The sequence below is a fragment of the Leuciscus leuciscus genome (assembly GCF_965113295.1).
Source record: "Leuciscus leuciscus genome assembly, chromosome: 24".
NCBI lineage: Eukaryota > Metazoa > Chordata > Actinopteri > Cypriniformes > Leuciscidae > Leuciscus > Leuciscus leuciscus.
In genome coordinates this window covers 5191561-5210801 of record NC_138723.1, presented here as the reverse complement: position 1 = coordinate 5210801, position 19241 = coordinate 5191561, and the positions used below count along the sequence as shown (strand labels likewise).

The following is a 19241-nucleotide window of genomic DNA, read 5'->3' as shown; positions in this document are numbered from 1 at the left end:
TGCGCCACCACCACCCCGTGCTTGAGCTCTGTCTTGCGTCTCAAGCTGTAAACGAGCTAATCGTACTTTTAAACGCAAACCTCCCTGATGTACAGGTGATTCTTCGGTAGAGAGGGATAAAGGCTCAAATTTAGACAAAGAAAGAGGTGGTGGTCCTACCTTCGCCCCACCACCGGCACCCGGCGTAACTGGATTGCCAGCGAGAGAACGCAGTGAGGTAAAAGAATGCAGTGGGAGTTGTTCCTCATCCATAACAGCTGCAACTGATTCTGCTGATTCAGGAACATCCTCCAATAAAGACAACACCCCATCATTAATTAAACCAGTTAACAAACAAGCTTTCAAGTCTTTCTTAAGCAATGTTTTAGAAACAGGTATTTCAAAATGTCGAGCAATAAGGAACAAATCGTCCTTTCTACATGTTTCCAACACTGCAATGCTAGGTTGACTTACAAACTCATTTAAATCAAACGTCGCCATAATAAATTGATGAGCAAAAAAACAAACATAGTAAATTAGTAGGCTACGAACGACTCCGGACCTAAACCTACCTAACCGAGACCTAACTAAGACCTCTCTAGTCTTCAGAGGGTACCAGTTAAGAGGCAAGCCTCTCCCCCAGAGTACCTCCAAAAACAACAAACTAAAATAATAAAGAAAACAATAAATAGTAAACCCTAGTGAGAACCGGCGCTAAGCACGGCCCCCCTGGTTTACTCTACCTACCCGGAGATCGCCCAGCACCACTAACTTTATCTGCTCATCAAACAAAATTAAAGTAATCCGAAATCTCGACGAGCCCCCAATTTATGTTACGAACCCTTTTATTAAAAGTGGCTACGTAAGGGTTTCACAACATAAAGGAGGACACGTGAAACACGAGTGCGCTGCGTTAACGTTTATTATACTCACAAACATGTAAAAACTCAAGAAACACGTATCACAGATAAAGAAACATAATAAACTTCAAATAATATGAAGGTAACAAATATTAACAAGACGAACAGCAAAGTAATTTAACTAAACAAAAAGAAAAAGAAAAGCTTGTTTGCTGGTTCTCCTCTCTCCTGCCATGCTCCGCTTCAGCGTCCTTATTATAGTGAATCAGAAACGACTCCAACGAGACGCAGGTGTATAATGATACACAGGTGCGGACCTAATTATAAACTCAGACACAGGAAAAAAACACAGAGTCATGACGTCATCACAAGGAGAGGAAAACACGAGACACAAACCGTGACACTGTGTTGCATTTGTCTTTATGAACATTGGTCTTTCTGAACGGATGCATGATGATGCTGTATGGTATTAAAGCATGCTTTATAGCGTGTAGCATCACAATCTGTTCACTTTGACGAGTTCATGACCTGTTTAATCTCCGAAAGTAGAAATGCAGTGAATTTTGTCTTTCACTTCTGTGACTAAAGCTACATTTCTTATAGTATTTAACTATATATCAAAAATTGTACATACTTCACCTTTAACTGTGTCTGTACTGAGCCTTTTGCTTTATGTGTGTGTTTATTAATGTTATCAATATCATTCACTCACCGTTGGATAAGCTGGTGTTCTGAAATGTAACTTTGGCTTCTTTGATTTCCGTTGGATTGTGAAAAGGAGGACATGCGTTCACCATCTCGTACAGCAACACTCCTAGAGCCCAGACATTTGCTGGGACGGCGTGAAATCGAGGTTCTGTGAAGACTTCAGGAGGGCAGTAATCCAGGACTCCTGTAAGAAAGACATTTGTGCATTGTTGAGCAATTTTTTCAAAGTGTCATTACATCCTTCTTCAACAGGAAATTGTGTGCATGAACATCATTGTGAAAAACGTCATGATCAATGCAGTGTTGCACTGCCAGCACAGCCTGTCGCATGATGACCCGTGCGGTTGTTTCGTCCAGTTGAGGATTCAGATTGATAAAGTCCAGCAAGCTCTCGCAGGGTTCGGGATACTCCATCACCAGGGGGAATTTTCAAGGCTGCTCAAACCAATCGTGTAGTTGTATGACGTAGGGGCTTATGGGTTCTTGCCTCATCATTAGCAACAGAGCCACTTCTGTAATGAGAGGTTCGGGACGCCCAGGCTAGAGAAAAGAAAAGAAGACAGAAGATTAGCTGGGTAAAAATCTGAAGAAAACTTCATTTTTAAAGGTACTTTTCTTTGATCTTTGTAGATACGCTCAACAGAGCCTTTCCAGGCTTATTTGTCTATTACATTTACACCTAATGCTTCCTACAGGTGTATTAACTACAGTAATCAGCACTTAAACAACTAAATACACATTCAGCTTTTGGCCAACTTACAATAGCAAGATAAAGATTGTTGCAAGTCTTGCGCATCCGCTTGATGACAACCTGATGACAAAATCAGCAAAAACCTTGTTCCCTCGAACACTCTTCCGAATCCTCCGGCTCCAATCATCTCTCCCGACACTCAAAGGAGTCTGAAAAACAAACAGGAAAATATGAGAAATATATGAGCTTGCTAGATCCTTTGTTTTATATTAGAAATATCAGTGCAGGTCGAAAAAATAATATTAATATTCTCTGAAAACAAGCCTCAAGATATCTTTAGTGGAAAACAAGACGATAATACTGTTTAAAACAATAATGACTGCAGATTTACCATGATTTGAGTCCAGATCTAGTGGAGGAACGAAACGCTCCACAACATCCACAGATTTACTGCCAGAACAGCAGCGGGACAGACTCCTCCACAAGTTCCTGATGAACAAACGAATTCTTTCCATCTTCTTCTGTTTTGTAGGTTTTCCTGAAAAAAATTATAAAATAAATTAGAAACATCTCTGACCTCACATTTAACAATGATATAACTTCCATTTTACTGTTAAATTCTTATCTTTAATGTCACAAATCCAAAGTAATGCAAATATTTCCAAGCTATCCGCCTGACGACTCCATGTTTCTGCATAATACCTGCATAAATGTCCCTTAGCGGTGACCAACATTTTTTTCACAATATTAAGTAATAATCATTTTATTTCACGATAATGATTTTTTTGTTATTTTACTTGATCTTTTATTAAAAAGAGAGCATACATTTCCAGGCCTCATTTGGCACAGTTCTGGCAATGGTAAAGGTCATATGAGCCATCATGTCTTAAAATATATTTCACATTTATTTTTTATGAAATAAAATATATTTAAATAAACATTGATTTTATTAAATACAGCAATGTCTTATTAAAGACATAACTTAACCGACTCTGTTTACATGAATACTGGTCACAACAGCCATTTTGACACAATTTTGTCAGTATTTGACCATGCAAACGCAATACAGAACTCTATTTAGGATCGTGTGTGTGTTTTCGGGTGTGTGTCAGACAGCGCAAGTGAGTTCATGGCTAATTGGCTTAACAAAAATATATTCAAAGAACGTTTTGTCCAACTAAAATATTTCAGAAAAATGTCGCTAAGAAACTAGCCTGGTTAAAACCAGACCATTCTCAGAAGTAACTGAGTTATGGTCTGGCAAAGCTTCATTAATAACTCATTTCCAAAGGGGCGTCACCAACGGACGTCACTCAAATGCCTCTGGGCGCAATTGGATAGACCTAAAACCAATCAGAGCAGATCGTCATTGTGTAAAGCCCGCCCCAACGTTTCTGATTGGTGCCGCGATTTCAACGGATTAGAAATGGGCTTGAATGGGCTCTTTGCCAGACTACATGCAGAGCAAATCTAAATTTGCCGGAAGTTGTCTGGGTTTTCCCAGGCTACTAAGAAACAGTAAATGTGACCAGACCTTAACTTATCAAACATTTTAAGCAGTCACCATTCTGCCTTATTTCAGTCTCACCTGTGGAGCTCTTGTTCACATCCTCCATGGCAGCCGGAGCAGTCGGGACGTCTGAAGTCTTCATTGGCTCGACGGGAACTTGACCTGGCAGTGGAGGACACATCCACTCTTGGAAGCTGTCGGAACTGGACAAACTCGACGACGACCCACAATACCGCCGCACCACATCCCTCACGCAGTCGGACAAAGATGGTGTGGACATGATGCCCGGTGGAGAATCTGTGGGAGCATCTCCACTGGATCTGCCTGAGGCTGGAATATACCAGACATTTTTAATAATATTAATAATCAATGTCAGTGGTTACACCCAAAAAAATGCAACTTTCTATTTTCAATGACAAATAATTTATGACGTTTAATAAAAGCCTATTCTGACCTCTAGGAGAGCATTTGGATGAAGTGGACGGACGTCCATCATCTGGCCTCTGCAACTCTCTCTTCCTCTGAGCCGGACCTGTGGACACAGAAACAAACTCACAAGACAGAGGTGTTAAATCTGCAGGAATAAGCTCCTGGCTCGGGCCTGGCATCCTCCTTCAAACTGTAATAAAAACTATACAAAATACAAAACAATAAAATAAAATACAATTCTCAGAAATACCCCTCCCCAAAACAAAACAAAAATTAATTAAAACTCCAAACTCCCTCTATAATTAGAAAAGAACAATCAAATAGAAGTGTCCTCAGAAATAATATGATAAAACTATAAATACAAACGATGTAAATGCTTATATCCTCCGATATCCTTCTAGAATAAAAGTCTCCTCTCTGAAATCCTCCGAACAGCTTCAAAATCGCAAGATCAGCACAGAAATATTCAGCAACAGTCTCTGAATTCGCCTCGTCTCAACAAGCAGAAAGCGATCTGGCCAGTTGATATTTGCAGACAGAATTCATAACACTCGTCGCAATAACGAATTCAAAACACGCATCTCTTTAGCAACATAAATTCGAAGCATTACAGTTACAGCATTATTCGAAATACCGGAAGTCGCGCGCGTGAGCAGAGAGCGTGAGCGCACATCGAATCTGGAAACAAACTGAATCAGGACTGAATGTTATTGTTAAATAACCATTTAACAAGTGATATAATAATGCATAATTACTGCTTAGCTAAAAATTGTATATGTTAAAGCATGAAATAAGGTACCACGAATCAGTGAATTTGAGTTTGATGTGTGTATATTATTATATCAGTAATAAAACAAATATTTAAAAAAATTGTAATGTTCAAAAAAGTATTAGACATTTATGTCAATGCGATTCAGAGACGAATACTAATGTTGTCCACCAGAGGGAGCCACAGAACAGCAAATTAAAATACTATGAAAACGGTACAATAACTTGTAGTCAAAATAGCAGATACATTCATTATAGTTTCATTATAATTGAATAAAGCCAAATAATGAGTTTGCAAAAACTTACAGACCATGATTTTTTATTTATTTTTTATAATTTTAATTATATTGACAACATTTACGTCCAATTGAAGAAGAGGCACTATATTAATTGTCTACTTTTATATAGTACATATTAATACTTCCATAAAGAGACAATTAAAAAATCATATTTTATTTGAAAAGAGACATGTCCATTGTATAACTATATATCATGAACACAAGCCATTGTGCTTGAACACCGACGATCGCCTCAAGTTAAACTGCATTGTTTCATTTACCTTCTGTGTCATTGCCCACAACGCTTACGTGACAGGACTGTGAAACAGCAAACAGCTAAAACAATAAAAGGCATGACTTACATCGCATCCAGCTAGCCGACTCCGTCCAAGCTCCATCATCCTTATTTTTTCTTCGTTTGAACGCCCTGGGAAAGGATTTTGTCTTTACAAACCGATTTTAAATTCATCTTGAAAGAGATATTGCAGCTGGCTTTACCTTGAAAGTCGAGAATGGTCCAATCACACAAGGCCAAAATATATATAAAAAAAACTTTGATTCGCTGAAATAAACAAGGCCAATATGAAACAAACCAATTAGAGCTCAGCCTCAAGTCACATGCGTAAAAAAAAAAAAATACAGAGCAGAATAATTAGGCACGTTGATTTTCTGATCATATTTTATTTCTCCAGGCACATTTTACCAATTCCAAACCACATTAATCTTAATAACTACTATTCATTTTGTATTGAATTATTTATAAGTGATATATAATTGTTCATGAAAGCTGGAAATGAAAAACGCTGTGTATTCAGGTATGCATAATTATTAGGCAAGTTTTCTTTTAGAGATAAAATAAGCCACAAAAAAAGAGAGGTAACCCCTCACTGAATGTAATAAAATCAGAATCATTCTCGTGTTTCGATGCCTCCCTACTAGCCTTGGCTAAATGAAGTTTACACGACACTAGATAATGATCTGAGATGTCATCGCTCTGCTGCAGAATTTCAACGCCATCAACATTGATTCTGTGTGATAATAATATTAGATCTAGGGTATGACAGAGATTGTTTGGGTCGATCTCCATCCTTTGCAATCAATATTTAAACGATTAAAAATTGTAGGGTATAAAAATATCCTGAGAATAGAATTAGGTTCACAGCACCAGAGAGTAATCTTGACGGCACTCACAAGAAAATGGATAAGTAGCTACATAATCAAATTCACAAATATTACACCATTTAAACATTATTAAAAATACATAGGCTACTGAGTTACTAAAACAATTTTTGTCAAAGATGTTATGAACCCCTGTTTTTAAAATGCTCGTTGAAAAAGGGGTAAGCAACATAAAAGGACACGCGAGGCAAAGTGCAGTTTAAACATTTATTTCAAGGCTAATTAAAGCCGGGTTTCACCGCTGCGTGCCTCATTCTGTTTCACACTCTTCTTCTATACTCAACAGGAGCCATTAGAGCAACCGGGCACAGGTGTGCAGGGGCGGAGCCTAACAAGAGAAAGAAGAGAAAGAAACCAATCAGAGCACAGAAACAGATACACACAAAATACAAATACGACACTCATAAGGCTTAGGCCGTAACAAAGAATATATGTTTGTTCACAGTTTAAACGTTCTTGTTTCCATTTGTTTCATTTCCAGATTCATTGTTGCTTTTACAAAGCTGGAGCACTAAATGGTATTCAAAGTCACATTGCATGCTTTTAACATTAAATAATATATAAATACACATAAATAGTACCTGTGATTATCATTGCCACACTTTGTGTTTGTTGTTCCAGCGCGATGTCGCAGAAAAATAGAAACCGTTTCTAAAATAGAATCATCGCATGTCACCGTCGCGGCTGGTTAGGACAAGATCTCTGATTAACATGGAAAAGATACCTTTTATCGCGGCATCGCATGTAGTTAGGACATTGTGTAATATGACTCGGGACTACCGAGTTGTCTCAGAGAGTGATTTGTTCAATTTGTGTTAGAGGCTTTGCTGTCGGTACCGGAAAGAGAAATGATTAGTTCACCTCTCGAGTCTTCGGGTCTGATTATTCTGAGTCATTCGTTCTTCTGTCACATGATGAACGAATGACTCGAACCCATAGTCGATAGACTCGAAACATGAACTAATCAATTCTGTATCCGGTACTACAGACTGCAAAGCTCAGTTTATGAGGATGTCACGGGATGAACGAACAGCTTCGGGAGGTGAGGTAAACTAACAGACTCAACTGCCTGAAGACCAAGATCAATGAATTAATCGTTTCTGTTTCTCATAATTTGGCCTTTTCCTTGCATTGCAATTTTATTCTTATTCTAAATGCGATCAACATTTGATGTGTTTGGGGAATTTGGCTAACATGTAACATTTTAAATACATTCTGCTGAAATGAACGAAATGACTCGAAAAAAAGATTTGTTCATTTTGATGAACCAGATTCAAATATCCGAGTTAGTAAAATGATCCGAACTTCCCACTACTACACGAAATAAGGATGCGTTACCTTGTGTAAGAAATTGTAGTCTGCCTCGACCCAGATTCCACTCCAAAATATATTTTAGAATGAGCTCATCCCCAAAATGGCTTAATTATCATAGAGATGAAGGAAGTCAAGTTATATTGTTTCTTCACCATTTGGGCTGATCACATCCTGAGCAAATGGTCATCATCAATTGTAATTTGGGACACAGAGAACCTTCTCAGACAATGGGGTGTCACAACTTCTTTAACATACAGACCACAGCTGTTGCAACAAGAGCAACTTCATTTACATTAAGAACAGGATAAAAGGTTCCTGACGCCGGTGAACCCAAGGTGCTTCGTGTACCTTGCCACTGCTATGCTGTAATAAACTTCATTTTTGAGATCTTCGATGTCCACATCATTTTTACTTACATTGGCGAGCCAGCCAGGAGGAGTTTCCAACAAAAAGTGGGGAAATGTAAGAAAAAGCTGTTCCCTTTCGTCGTCACTACGAGTTACGTCAGTGACGATGAAATGGGGTTTCGCATAGAAAGCCTATCACCTTCAAGATTTAGAAAACGAGCCAATGGCAATGGAAATGCCTTGGGTCTGCAGATTTTGCATGCGTAACTCCGCCCCACCTCATGGGTATATAAGGAAGTACGCTGGCATAGTGCAGTATGTTTTCGCTTCAGAGCCAAGAGCATCTCTTCACTCCACAAGCCAATCCTGAGTTTTCATTCTTTTTCTCTTCACCTCTTCGAGACGAGCAACTCTCCGGTGTTAGTGTGACTCCGATTCCAGCGATCTGCCAGTAAGGCTACGTTCACACTGCAGGGCTTAATGCTCAATTCCGATTTTTTGAAAAAATTCGATTTTTTTGCAAGGCCGTTCACATTTCCAATTAAATGCGACCTTTTGTGATCTCCTGTGTGAACGTGAAATGACCCAGAAGTGACCCGCATGCGCAGAAGAGTACTCAACGGTCAACGACGTCACTTGTTGTTTGCGGAAGTAGCTAAACTTTAACTGTGATTCTCTCAAGCCCCTTTCACACAGCGCTTTGAACCCGGCACGTAATGCGCAAGTTTATGATCGAATCAGAGAAACAAATGCACAGGCGTGGTTTCTCGAGAGAGAGATCGCAGCTCATAAGCAAACTTAAGACGCTGCTGAGATTACAAGTCACATCGATGTCACGTGTCTTTACGGCATTTTTACGGGTTGTGTGTGAACGCACTCTCTGATTCCGGAAAATCACTGGCAGTGTGAATGAACCAAAATCAAACGAACCCGGGTCAAATCCCGGGTCACTTTATCCGTGTATTTTCCGGAATCTCTGTGTGAAAGGGGCTTCACACACACACACACACACACACACACACACACACACGATCGCGCGCAGCGACCGTTACACAAGAGCCAGACAGCAGCCGCTGACCTATCTAATATCAGATTCAGCACAAATAAGTTAACATAACGTATATATAATGGCCGTGGGCTTTTTTTTATTTATTTTTTTTATTAACGGGCTCGTCGAGGTCGACCCGTTCGGCAGATTTACCTCAGCTCGACGAATATGCAGTCCGTTTTCAAAACGACGACTACTTCAACGCAGGATTATGACGTTTTTCGCGTATCAGTGACGTGCGGGTCGGATACATGCGACCTGGCCGTTCAGACTGAAGTCGCATTTGAAAAGATCGGATATGTATCGGATTTGGGACCACATACCCAAGTGGCCTGGGTCGCATTTGAAAAGATCGGATCTGTGTCGTTCAGACTGTCATGAAAAGATCAGATACAGGTCGCATAGGGGCAAAAAAATCGGAATTGGGTCGTTTCAGCCTGCAGTGTGAACGTAGCCTAAGTGTGTTCTCCCTGGCCGCTTCAACATCCGCAGAGTTTTCCTCTCACAAAAAAAGCTTGCACGCGGCACGTCTTTTTAAAGATGCCTCGCCCGTGCACTTCTGGTTGCGGTCGGACTGTCGCTGACTCTGATGGGCACAATCGCTGCCTTACGTGTTTGGCCGTTGATCACGCTAAGGCAGCGTTTGTGGATGAGTCATGTTCTCACTGTGGGAACATGACCATCGCAACATTACGGTCGAGACTCAATGATCTCATTCGAGGGAGAGTCCTCCAATTTCCACTGCCATTGGCTCGTTTTCTAAATCTCGAAGGTGATAGGCTTTCAATGCGAAACCCCATTTCGTCATCACTGACGTAACGTCAGCCTACTCAGGGAACGAGGGTTACATACGTAACCGAGACGTTTTCTTTCATTTATGCTGGTTTTTGTCAGGAAACCCCCTCGTTTAAAAAAATTCTAGAAAGGAAAATTTTAAGGACAGAAGAGAATTTGGTTTATTCAGTATTAGCAGGAGGAGTTGTTAAGCCTATTCCGTACGATTTTGTTTAAGATTCTAACGGAACTGAATCAGCCCGAAGTAGTGTGGTGGCAGAGTTGTATTGGAATTGTTGTTTCTAAAGTAACTGAAACAAAGTGCTTAAGTGTAAAGTTCCTAAAGTAACTGAAACTTGGTGTGGTCTCTTATAATTCTGACAAGATTCTAAAGTAATTGAATTAACCCGAAGTAGTGTGGTGGCAGAGTTATATTGCATTGGTTATTTCTAAAGTAACTGAAACCAATGTGTGTTTCTAACGTACTTGAAACTGATTGTGAAGTTGTAATAATTCTGAGGAAATTCTAAAGTAATTGAATAGACCAGACGCGGTCACAGAATTATTTCACAACTATTGTGTATTAGAGGCAGCATTCGCGCTTGGCTAGGTGCCTCCATGTGCATGGTTCCCCCTCTGGGCGACCCCCACAAATAATTTCCACAATTATTTCACAACTATTGTGTTATTAGAGGAGTTGTTAAGCCTATTCCGTACGATTTTGTTTAAGATTCTAACAGAACCGAATCAGCCCGAAGTAGTGTGGTGGCAGAGTTGTATTGCATTGGTTGTTTCTAAAGTAACTGAAACAAATGTGTAGGCTATGTTTCTAACGTACTTGAAACCGATTGTGAAGTTGTAATAATTCTGAGGAAATTCTAAAGTAATTGAATAGACCAGACGCAGTGTGGCCACAGATTTATTTCACAACTATTGTGTGTTCTAGTGTAGATTAGTCAGTCTGACTCGCCGTGACTCTGAAGTTTAAAACAAGAACTCAAAGCAGTGTGGTTTTGCCTGACGTACTGTGGCAGTGTTTTAAATTTGATAAATATTGTTTAAGCCCGAAGTACTGTGGCTAAGTAAGTTGTTTTAAGAAAATAACATAAAACCCGATGTAGTGTGGTTTCGTCTGACGTACAGTGACAGTGTTACATTTCTTAACTGTTTTGTGTAATGAAATTTAAGGCCCAATGGATTGTGGCCGTGGTTAAGTTTAGAAGCCTCGGGTAGTGTGGCTATTTTGTCCATTTGCATCCGAAGAACTGGAGCTGTGAATAATTAGACTAGCGGATATCTTAAAAGGAACTAGATAACGTGTAGTCATCTAAATCAGACTTTGTGAATAACTATTAGATCATGAGATACTTTTTAAGACTTTTGAAAAATTAAGAAATGCTTGTGAAATACATCGCTAAACATGGTTCTCAGGAAATATTTGATGGAATAGAGAATATTGTTGATTAACCATATAATTGGGCAAAGTTTGAAAATTATCCCAAATTGCCTAGGAACAAAAAAAGGAAAAATCGCTAATGCGCTTCAAGCTGTTTGTGCTTAGGAGGAGAGTTAGAGTTAGAGTTAGAGGCTGAAAATGAGCATCTCAGTTTTAGAATAATTAAAACAATAATAATAATAATAACTACCAGGTTATTCACCTTGTGAAATGATATGGAAAGAAGAAAAGATCAGATGGGACACAAGGCAAGACAGTGCCACTTTTCACACAAAAGAAAGATGGGCTATCGTTATTTGCTTAAGAAAACAGGCCATTTAGAAACCCAGTTGGCACTGTTGAAAGGAAATAAAGAAGAAGCCATTTACACCTTGTCAAACATATCACTGCACCAGCAACATGACTGTAGCTCAGTCAAAAGCAAATGCGGATGCAAATTAGAATTACCGGTAGTTTTACGATAGTAACACATTTTATAAAAAGGTTTACTATCAAAAGGGGGGTGATTCTTTATGATTTATAATAAATGTTTTAATGGCATTATGTTGAGAAATCATTTTTAAAAAACATTACCGATGTTTGATATTTTGAGATGAATCTTGTGACTTTAATGTTTTGAATGTGAAAAGATTATTGTGGGGAAAGGGGGGGGGTAACCTCTTCTTTTGATTATAGTTTCAGATATAAGCATCGAGATGTTTGTCTGAAATGTGTAACCTCCTGGAGAAAGATGATCAGGTCGAGAGCCAGGGGATTTTCTCCAGAAAAAGAACAGAATACAGAGATTTCCAGACCTGCAAGATCCAGAACCCCAGGCCTAAAAGACCTTGAAACCCTGAGACCCACCATGGGATGGGTGGAACTGATGAAGAGGCACAGACTCGAACAACACCAGTGACTGCTTCTTCCAGAAGGACTTACGCTCCAAGTGGAAAAGAATGGACAATGAGAAGAGAAAAAAGAGATTTCAGAAACAAACCATTTCAGAGACTACGGACAGCAGTCTTTCCACATAGAGGGCAAACAAGTGGATTAAGGATGTCCACACTGAGAAAATGGACACAAAACCCATGACAAAATGAAAAACCACACACACACACACACACACACACACACACACACACACACACACACACACACACACACACACACTATATTGTCTATTGATTGTTGATTGTTTGAGTTATCAAAACCAAACAATATGCTGACATCACTGATACACACTGTGAGAGCCCAACAAGGCCTTGAAGAAGACAAGATTTTTGCAAAACAAATGCATGATGGAGACTTATATCTGGCCTGTTTTGGTTTAATTTGGAATGTAACCTTTTTAAACGGCTGTATGTGTATGTGTATGTGTATGTGTATGTATCTTTCTTATTATATGCCAATGCATTATGTTAAGAGTTCTGTTTAAACGTCGAATTGCAGATAACGTAAGGATCGCTTTAGGACACTCCTACTGGCTGTGATGGCTCTTGAATGTCTTCTCACCCACACCCACGAAACTGTTTGTCAAGTCAAGTCATCTTCATTTATATAGCGCTTTTAACAATGTAGATTGTTTCAAAGCAGCTTTACAGAGATAAACGTATAATTTATGGTAACAGAGATTGTTTTGGCTTTATATCGGTTCTTTAGTAAAGTTATTTTCCAGCTAAGGTTAGTTATGATTGATTCGCTTCCGTCGCAACAATCATTTGTTATTAAATTAGGAGCCGCTAAGACGACACAATTCTCTCTACATAGACTTTAAACGCGAACCTGTGAGAAACGCTGATGGCGTTCACATGCGCATTAAGAATTGGTTCTATAGTTATGTGCGTTTGAATATATGTACGCAGGTTTGTAATTCCCCACAAACCAAGCCTAAACAAAGTACTGGTGTTTCCTTATAATTTTTGATACAGAATTTATTTTATTTTATCAATTCGGGGTAGATACGCGAATTGAGTTTCCCGACAACGCTTTATCTGTAGAGTGGTAAAGGGATCCTCCATAGGGAGAGACTAGTTGGCACTTCAGCACTGCGTTGTCATCGGGTCCAGGCGAAGGTCCTTCATCAGATCTGGATACGGCCTGGATCCGGCAGGCTGCGGGAAAACCTCGGGATAAACAAAGACACTAAAATTATCGATGTGTATATTAAAATCACCAACAATTAGTACTTTATCTGCAGTCAATATTAATTCTGATAGAAAGTCCACAAATTCTTTGATAAAATCTTTATGATGCCCTGGTGGCCTGTATACAGTAGCCAGCATAAATCTCAAGCGTGATTTATCATTTATACTATATATTTTTACATTAAGTACTAACACTTCAAAAGAATTATATTTAAAACTTGATTTCTTAGTGGTTTTGAAAATATTACAATAAATTACAGCAACACCTCCCCCTTTGCGTTTCAGACGAGGCTCATGTTTATAACAGTAATCTTGCGGGGTGGACTCATTTAAAGTAATGTAATCGTTTGGTTTTAGCCAGGTTTCTGTCAAACACAGCACATGTAGATTATTATCTGAAATCATATCATTAACAATGAGTGCTTTTGAAGTAAGCGATCGAATATTCAGCAACCCGAGCTTTAGCATTTGCTCATCTGTATTATAGCTGTTTTTTATTTGTTGAACATCAATTACATTTTTAACCTTAGATGGGTTTAAACGTTTTTTGGATTTCCAAATTCGGGGAACAGACACAGTCTCTATATGATGATAGCTAGGTGAAAGAGGCTCTATGTGATGGGATTTTTCTGACCTTGGTGACGTGAGGCCGCTAGCAGACGGTTGGTTTAGCCAGTCTGTCTGCTTCCTGACCTGAGCCCCAGATTGTCATGTTTGAGCTCTAAGACTATGTGCCATATTACTAGAGAGAAGAGCAGCACCATCCCAGGAGGGATGAATACCATCTCTTTTCAACAGGTCAGGTCTGCCCCAAAAACTTTTCCAATTGTCTATAAATTCTATATTATGTTGCGGACACCACTTAGACAGCCAACCGTTAAGAGAACACAATCTACTAACTATCTCATCACTCCTGCGAACAGGAAGGGGGCCAGAGCAAATTACAGTGTTGGACATCGTACTTGCGAGTTCACACACCTCTTTAATATTAATTTTGGTGATCTACGACTGGCGGAGTCGAACATCATTAGTGCCGACGTGAATAATGATCTTAGAGAATTTACGATTAGCATTAGCCAGCACTTTTACATTTGCTTTGATGTCAGGCGCTCTGGCTCCCGGCAAACATGTGACTATGGTGGTTGGTGTCTCTATTTTCACGTTCCGTGTAATAGAATCGCCAATAACTAGGGCACAATCATTCTCAGTGGGTGTTTCACTGAGCGGGGCAAATCGATTTGTTATGGTAATCGGAACGGAAGAGTGGTTTTTTGATCCGCGACTAGAGCGATCCCTCACTGTCACCCATTTGCCCGGCTGCGCAGGCACTAGTTCAGCTGGAACCGCATCATGTAAAGAGTTCACTATGCTAGGCGCATCCAAAATAGTATCTGAAGCTCTAGCACTCTTACTATCCTCAATTATAGTTTGGATGCGTGTTTCTAGTTCTGAAATCTTCTCTGTCAGCCTAACTGTCTCCTTGCATTTATCACAGATAAATCCTATATTGCCAACAGAGAAGGCTATGCTAAACATGTGACATGAAGTGCAGGTGACAATAACAGGACAAGACATTACTCACCGTGTTTGTTGAGTGATTCTTACTCACCTGAGCTTTTATGAACTCAAAGGCGCGAGAGAAAAAAAAATAAAAAAAAATAGCTGAGCGCACGGGTGGCGCGTTAACAGGCTAGCGAATTACTAGCGTGTTGTGCTAGTAGTAACGGAAGCTAGCGATGTCAGGTTAATCTGAGATGTTGGGTAAGCTGTATTTAGTAGTAGTAGTATAAACAACTAGAAATTGTAGTAAATGATGGTTTAAAACAAGGAAATACGAGGCTAAGAAGGAGCTTACAGCATCGAAGCAGACACACTCACAGCAGGCAGCGAGGCAGACAGGAGCAATCGATCAGGATTGCTGATCATCTCAGGATTGTTTGTATATCATATTGCCAAATTTTAGAAGAGTATCTTTGATAATTCTGCCCAATCTGATGGAGCTGTAACCCAGTGTGCATGAGGTGTCGACCCAAAGACGGGTCAGATTCTCCGGTGGCCAGAGGAGGATAACCTAAGCCAGGGCTTCACCACCACTGGGCATCTGCCCGATAGAGAAGGGAGGTGTAATCTAATCTGTAAGAAGGGAGTGGATGTGATGCTTCTTTTGGGCCAAGAGCATCAGAGAGGCGAAATTGTAGTCTGCCTCGACCCAGATTCCACTCCAAAATATATTTTAGAATGAGCTCATCCCCAAAATGGCTTAATTATCATAGAGATGAAGGAAGTCAAGTCATTTGGGCTGATCACATCCTGAGCAAGTGTTCATCATTCATCAATTGTAGAATGAGAATGGGTGAGGGACACAGAGAACCTTCTCAGACAATGAGGCGTCACAACTTCATTAACATACAGACCACAGCTGTTGCAACAAGAGCAACTTAATTTATATTAAGAACAGGATAAAAGGTTTAAGATTTGGATGTTCTGGGTTCATTCTGACGCCGGTGAACCCAAGGTGCTTCGTGTACCTTGTCACTGCTATGCTGTAATAAACTTCATTTTTGAGATCTTCGACGTCCACATCATTTTTTCTTACACTCGACAAAATTATCTCGTAGCAACAACTTATCACGTTCCCACAAGTTAAAGGAACCGTATGTAAGAAATGTATTTCAATTGATCATAAAATGGCCCTGATATGTCACTAGACATTAAGAAATCATGTTCATTTCAAATACTTATATCACTGACAACAGTAGTTCGGCCAGGATATTGTCATGTAAAAGTGAAGTTGCAGCCCTCAACTGATGTTGATGTTGTCATGTTGTGTTTTGGCCTGATGCTTCACCCTCCACCTATCTACCAATCACGAAGTCAGAAGTGTTTCGGCATCCGGGTTGCCAGCTCTGCTCTAGTTACCACAGCTGCAGATACAAACGTGTTGGATAAAAAATGTCTAATGTTACGAATCCTAAAAGACCTCGTTATGAATCCGAAATACGTTGTGACAAAGTCCGAAAAAAAAACGTACTGTGTAGGACTCGTCACTTGCCATTGGAAGCTCCTTGTAGCAGCCGACGTTCCTGCTGGATCCTGCAGCCTAACTGGCAACCTCAAGTCAGGGGGGAGGGGGAGGGGATACACCGCTCTACAGTAATTTGAAAGTGATTGCAGTACCAGTTTTGGCCACAATCTTACATACGGTTCCTTTAATGTGTCATGGCCATGACAAAACTAAGTGAACCGAACATGTCCCCTCCCGATGACCGTGCAAAGCAACTCATAATGCAAGACTTACTTTCTAGATCATTTTTGAGCTGTTGAGCTGCTCCCCTCAGTTCATTCACAACATGTGGGAACTCTTCCTCAATCTCCTGAAACTCTTATAATGACAGGGTGAAAAGGCTGCAGGTGGTCAGCGCAGAAACTGTGGCCAACTTCCTTCCACCAAACAGGAAGCTGATCTCTGCAGAAACACAAAACCTCTTCAAATGGTGAGGATGAGGCTGGTTGTCTAAAACACATTGGAGTTTCACAGCAACGATTATCTGACTGACCATCTGATCAATACTGCACACAAATCTGGGAAAACATTTTCTTGATCTGGCAAGCTCTGTAATCTAATTTTGAGCATTTTTGAGTGTGAAACTCATGTGATTGACGCTGTTCTCACGCTCTCACACCACACGTCTGTTTTCTCATGCAGTGAAAAACATTGCGGAAGTAAAGAGGACACTGACAACGTGGCGACAGACAAGAAGTTCCTTTTCATATGAAACAAATTGTATTTAAAGCAAAAGTTTAAACACCCGCTCTAAGTGTGCATGTTTTGATGTCCAAATGTTCTTATTCTTAAACATTTCTTAAAAATAGGATATTTTTTAACATATAAAATAAAAATAAAAATTTGCCCAGCTCTTTATATAAGGTTGGATATTTAAGCATGCCCATCTTTATTCGCATTCATACAGTATCAGCATAATGTATATAGCAGATCTCAACTGCTTAATTGCCTGTATTGTTGCAAAATGTAAACTATATTATCACCCAGCTCTAATCTGATAAATGTGACATGCAGAAATTCAGATATTATAAACATTAACATGATTTTCTGTAAAGCTGCTTTGAAACAATGTGAATTTGAAAAGCGCAAAATTTGACTTGGGTAGCACACCTGCGTGAAGTTAGCCAACCCGACACAGCACAAACGAAACTTTTACCGGCACAAACGGAGCAAAAACGAACAACACTATTTTGGGTGAATTTGGGTAGGTGACCTCAGAATAACCTAAAAATATTATTTTAATATCTAAAAAACCGAAGCAGCACAAACGAAACTTTTTACAGCACAAACGATTGAGCCTATTTTGATGACGTTTTGCGTTGGGTGGGGTGCCAACTTCTCTACACAAGACTACTTCTCAACTGAATCACACAACAGTAAGTTTCTCATACATCACCTCCAAAGTTATCTCCATCACACAGCTCCATTTGAAAAGCCTCGTTCTTCACCAGCACCCGTCCACAGTCAATGAAGAACATATTGTCAGGTTGAGCATTCTGATGAATGATGATGTCACCAGCATTGAACTCCTTGTCCAACTTCATCAAGATGGCTTCGGTGAATTCTTTGTTAAGCGACAAAAACATGCCAAAAACACTGCCCTTAGTGTTATTTTTCTCAAACACTGAAAAATAACACTGCCCCACAAGCAAAGACACCGTTCTCTCTATACTCCGCAACACCGATGCCCATCCCACCAAACACTACAGCCTTGGATCCAGCCCCAGTAGCCAACAACATCAGAACACAGATCCTCTCAGAAATTCAAGCTATTGGCACCAGAGGCGGACCCATTCCCAACCCCAGTACCTCGTTATTCAGAGCTGATATTCCCGTAAACCACCAACTGAAAATGCTCCATGACACCTCCCTCAACTACATTCTTCAAGCTGTCTCGCCCAGAACCTTACAATCATATTTGACCGCATTGAGATGTTTTAAGTCATTCCATCTCACTTACAGTCTGCCTTTTCCCAATTTCTCTCTCCTCACCATTACTTTATTCATATCTTATCTAAACGGCTTTAAAAATCTCCAAGCCAGCTCCATTAAGGGCTACCTAAGCGAAATACAGTTCTTCCATAAACTTATTTTCGGCTCACCATCTTCTGAAATAGCCAATTCACAAACATCTCTTCTCATCAAAGGCATCCAAAGAACCCAACCCACCCGCCAGGACACCAGGAAACCCATAACGCTACACCTCCTCACCAAATGTATCTCCACTCTCCGCCGAGGCCACTACTCCATCAATACAGCACGCACTCTTGACGCTATGTTCATTCTGGCTTTCTTTGGTTTTTCTCAGATGTTCAGAACTCACCATCACGTCCAGCTTCAATCCAAAAATCCACCCGACAATGACAGATCGATCAGTGCTAGACGGCGACACCATCTCTTACCTCATTAAACAAAGTAAAACAGACAAAATGGAAAAAAGGCCATTTAATTTATATCTTTAATCTGCCCGCACCAATTCAGCCGTACCAAACCCTTCTCAGCCTATCTACACTTACGAAACGCACAGGCTGAATCGCCATCTGGCCCACTCTTCGTCGATGACTCCAACCGCCCTGTCACACGTTTTTGGTTCCAAAAACACCTTAAAAACATCTTGATTCAATCCGGCATTCCAGCTGACCACTTCTCCAGTCATTCGTTCCGCATGGTGCTTTAAGTGATGTTGGGTGACGTCACTTCTTGTTGACGT

The 19241-nt window shown here is 40.1% G+C and overlaps 1 protein-coding gene and 2 long non-coding RNA genes across 3 annotated transcripts; 1 reads left to right on the top strand and 2 right to left on the bottom strand.

Moving 5' to 3' along the window:
- Positions 1-2521: 2521 nt before the first annotated feature.
- On the bottom strand, positions 2522-4356 carry LOC309488611 (uncharacterized protein; the record flags this gene model as incomplete). Its single annotated transcript, XM_082156876.1, has 3 exons — positions 2522-2776; positions 3827-4078; positions 4203-4356. 3 exons carry the CDS (start codon positions 4354-4356, stop codon positions 2541-2543), a joined length of 642 nt encoding a protein of 213 aa, XP_082013002.1. The 3' UTR covers positions 2522-2540.
- LOC309488625 lies at positions 4186-12948 on the top strand. Its single transcript, XR_014202219.1, has 3 exons — positions 4186-4369; positions 6689-8519; positions 9572-12948. It is a non-coding gene; the product is annotated as an uncharacterized lncRNA (long non-coding RNA).
- On the bottom strand, positions 6115-18083 carry LOC309488626. Its single transcript, XR_014202220.1, has 3 exons — positions 17928-18083; positions 16766-16933; positions 6115-6730 (listed from the first exon to the last, which is right to left on the bottom strand). It is a non-coding gene; the product is annotated as an uncharacterized lncRNA (long non-coding RNA).
- Between the last annotated feature and the right edge of the window lie 1158 nt (positions 18084-19241).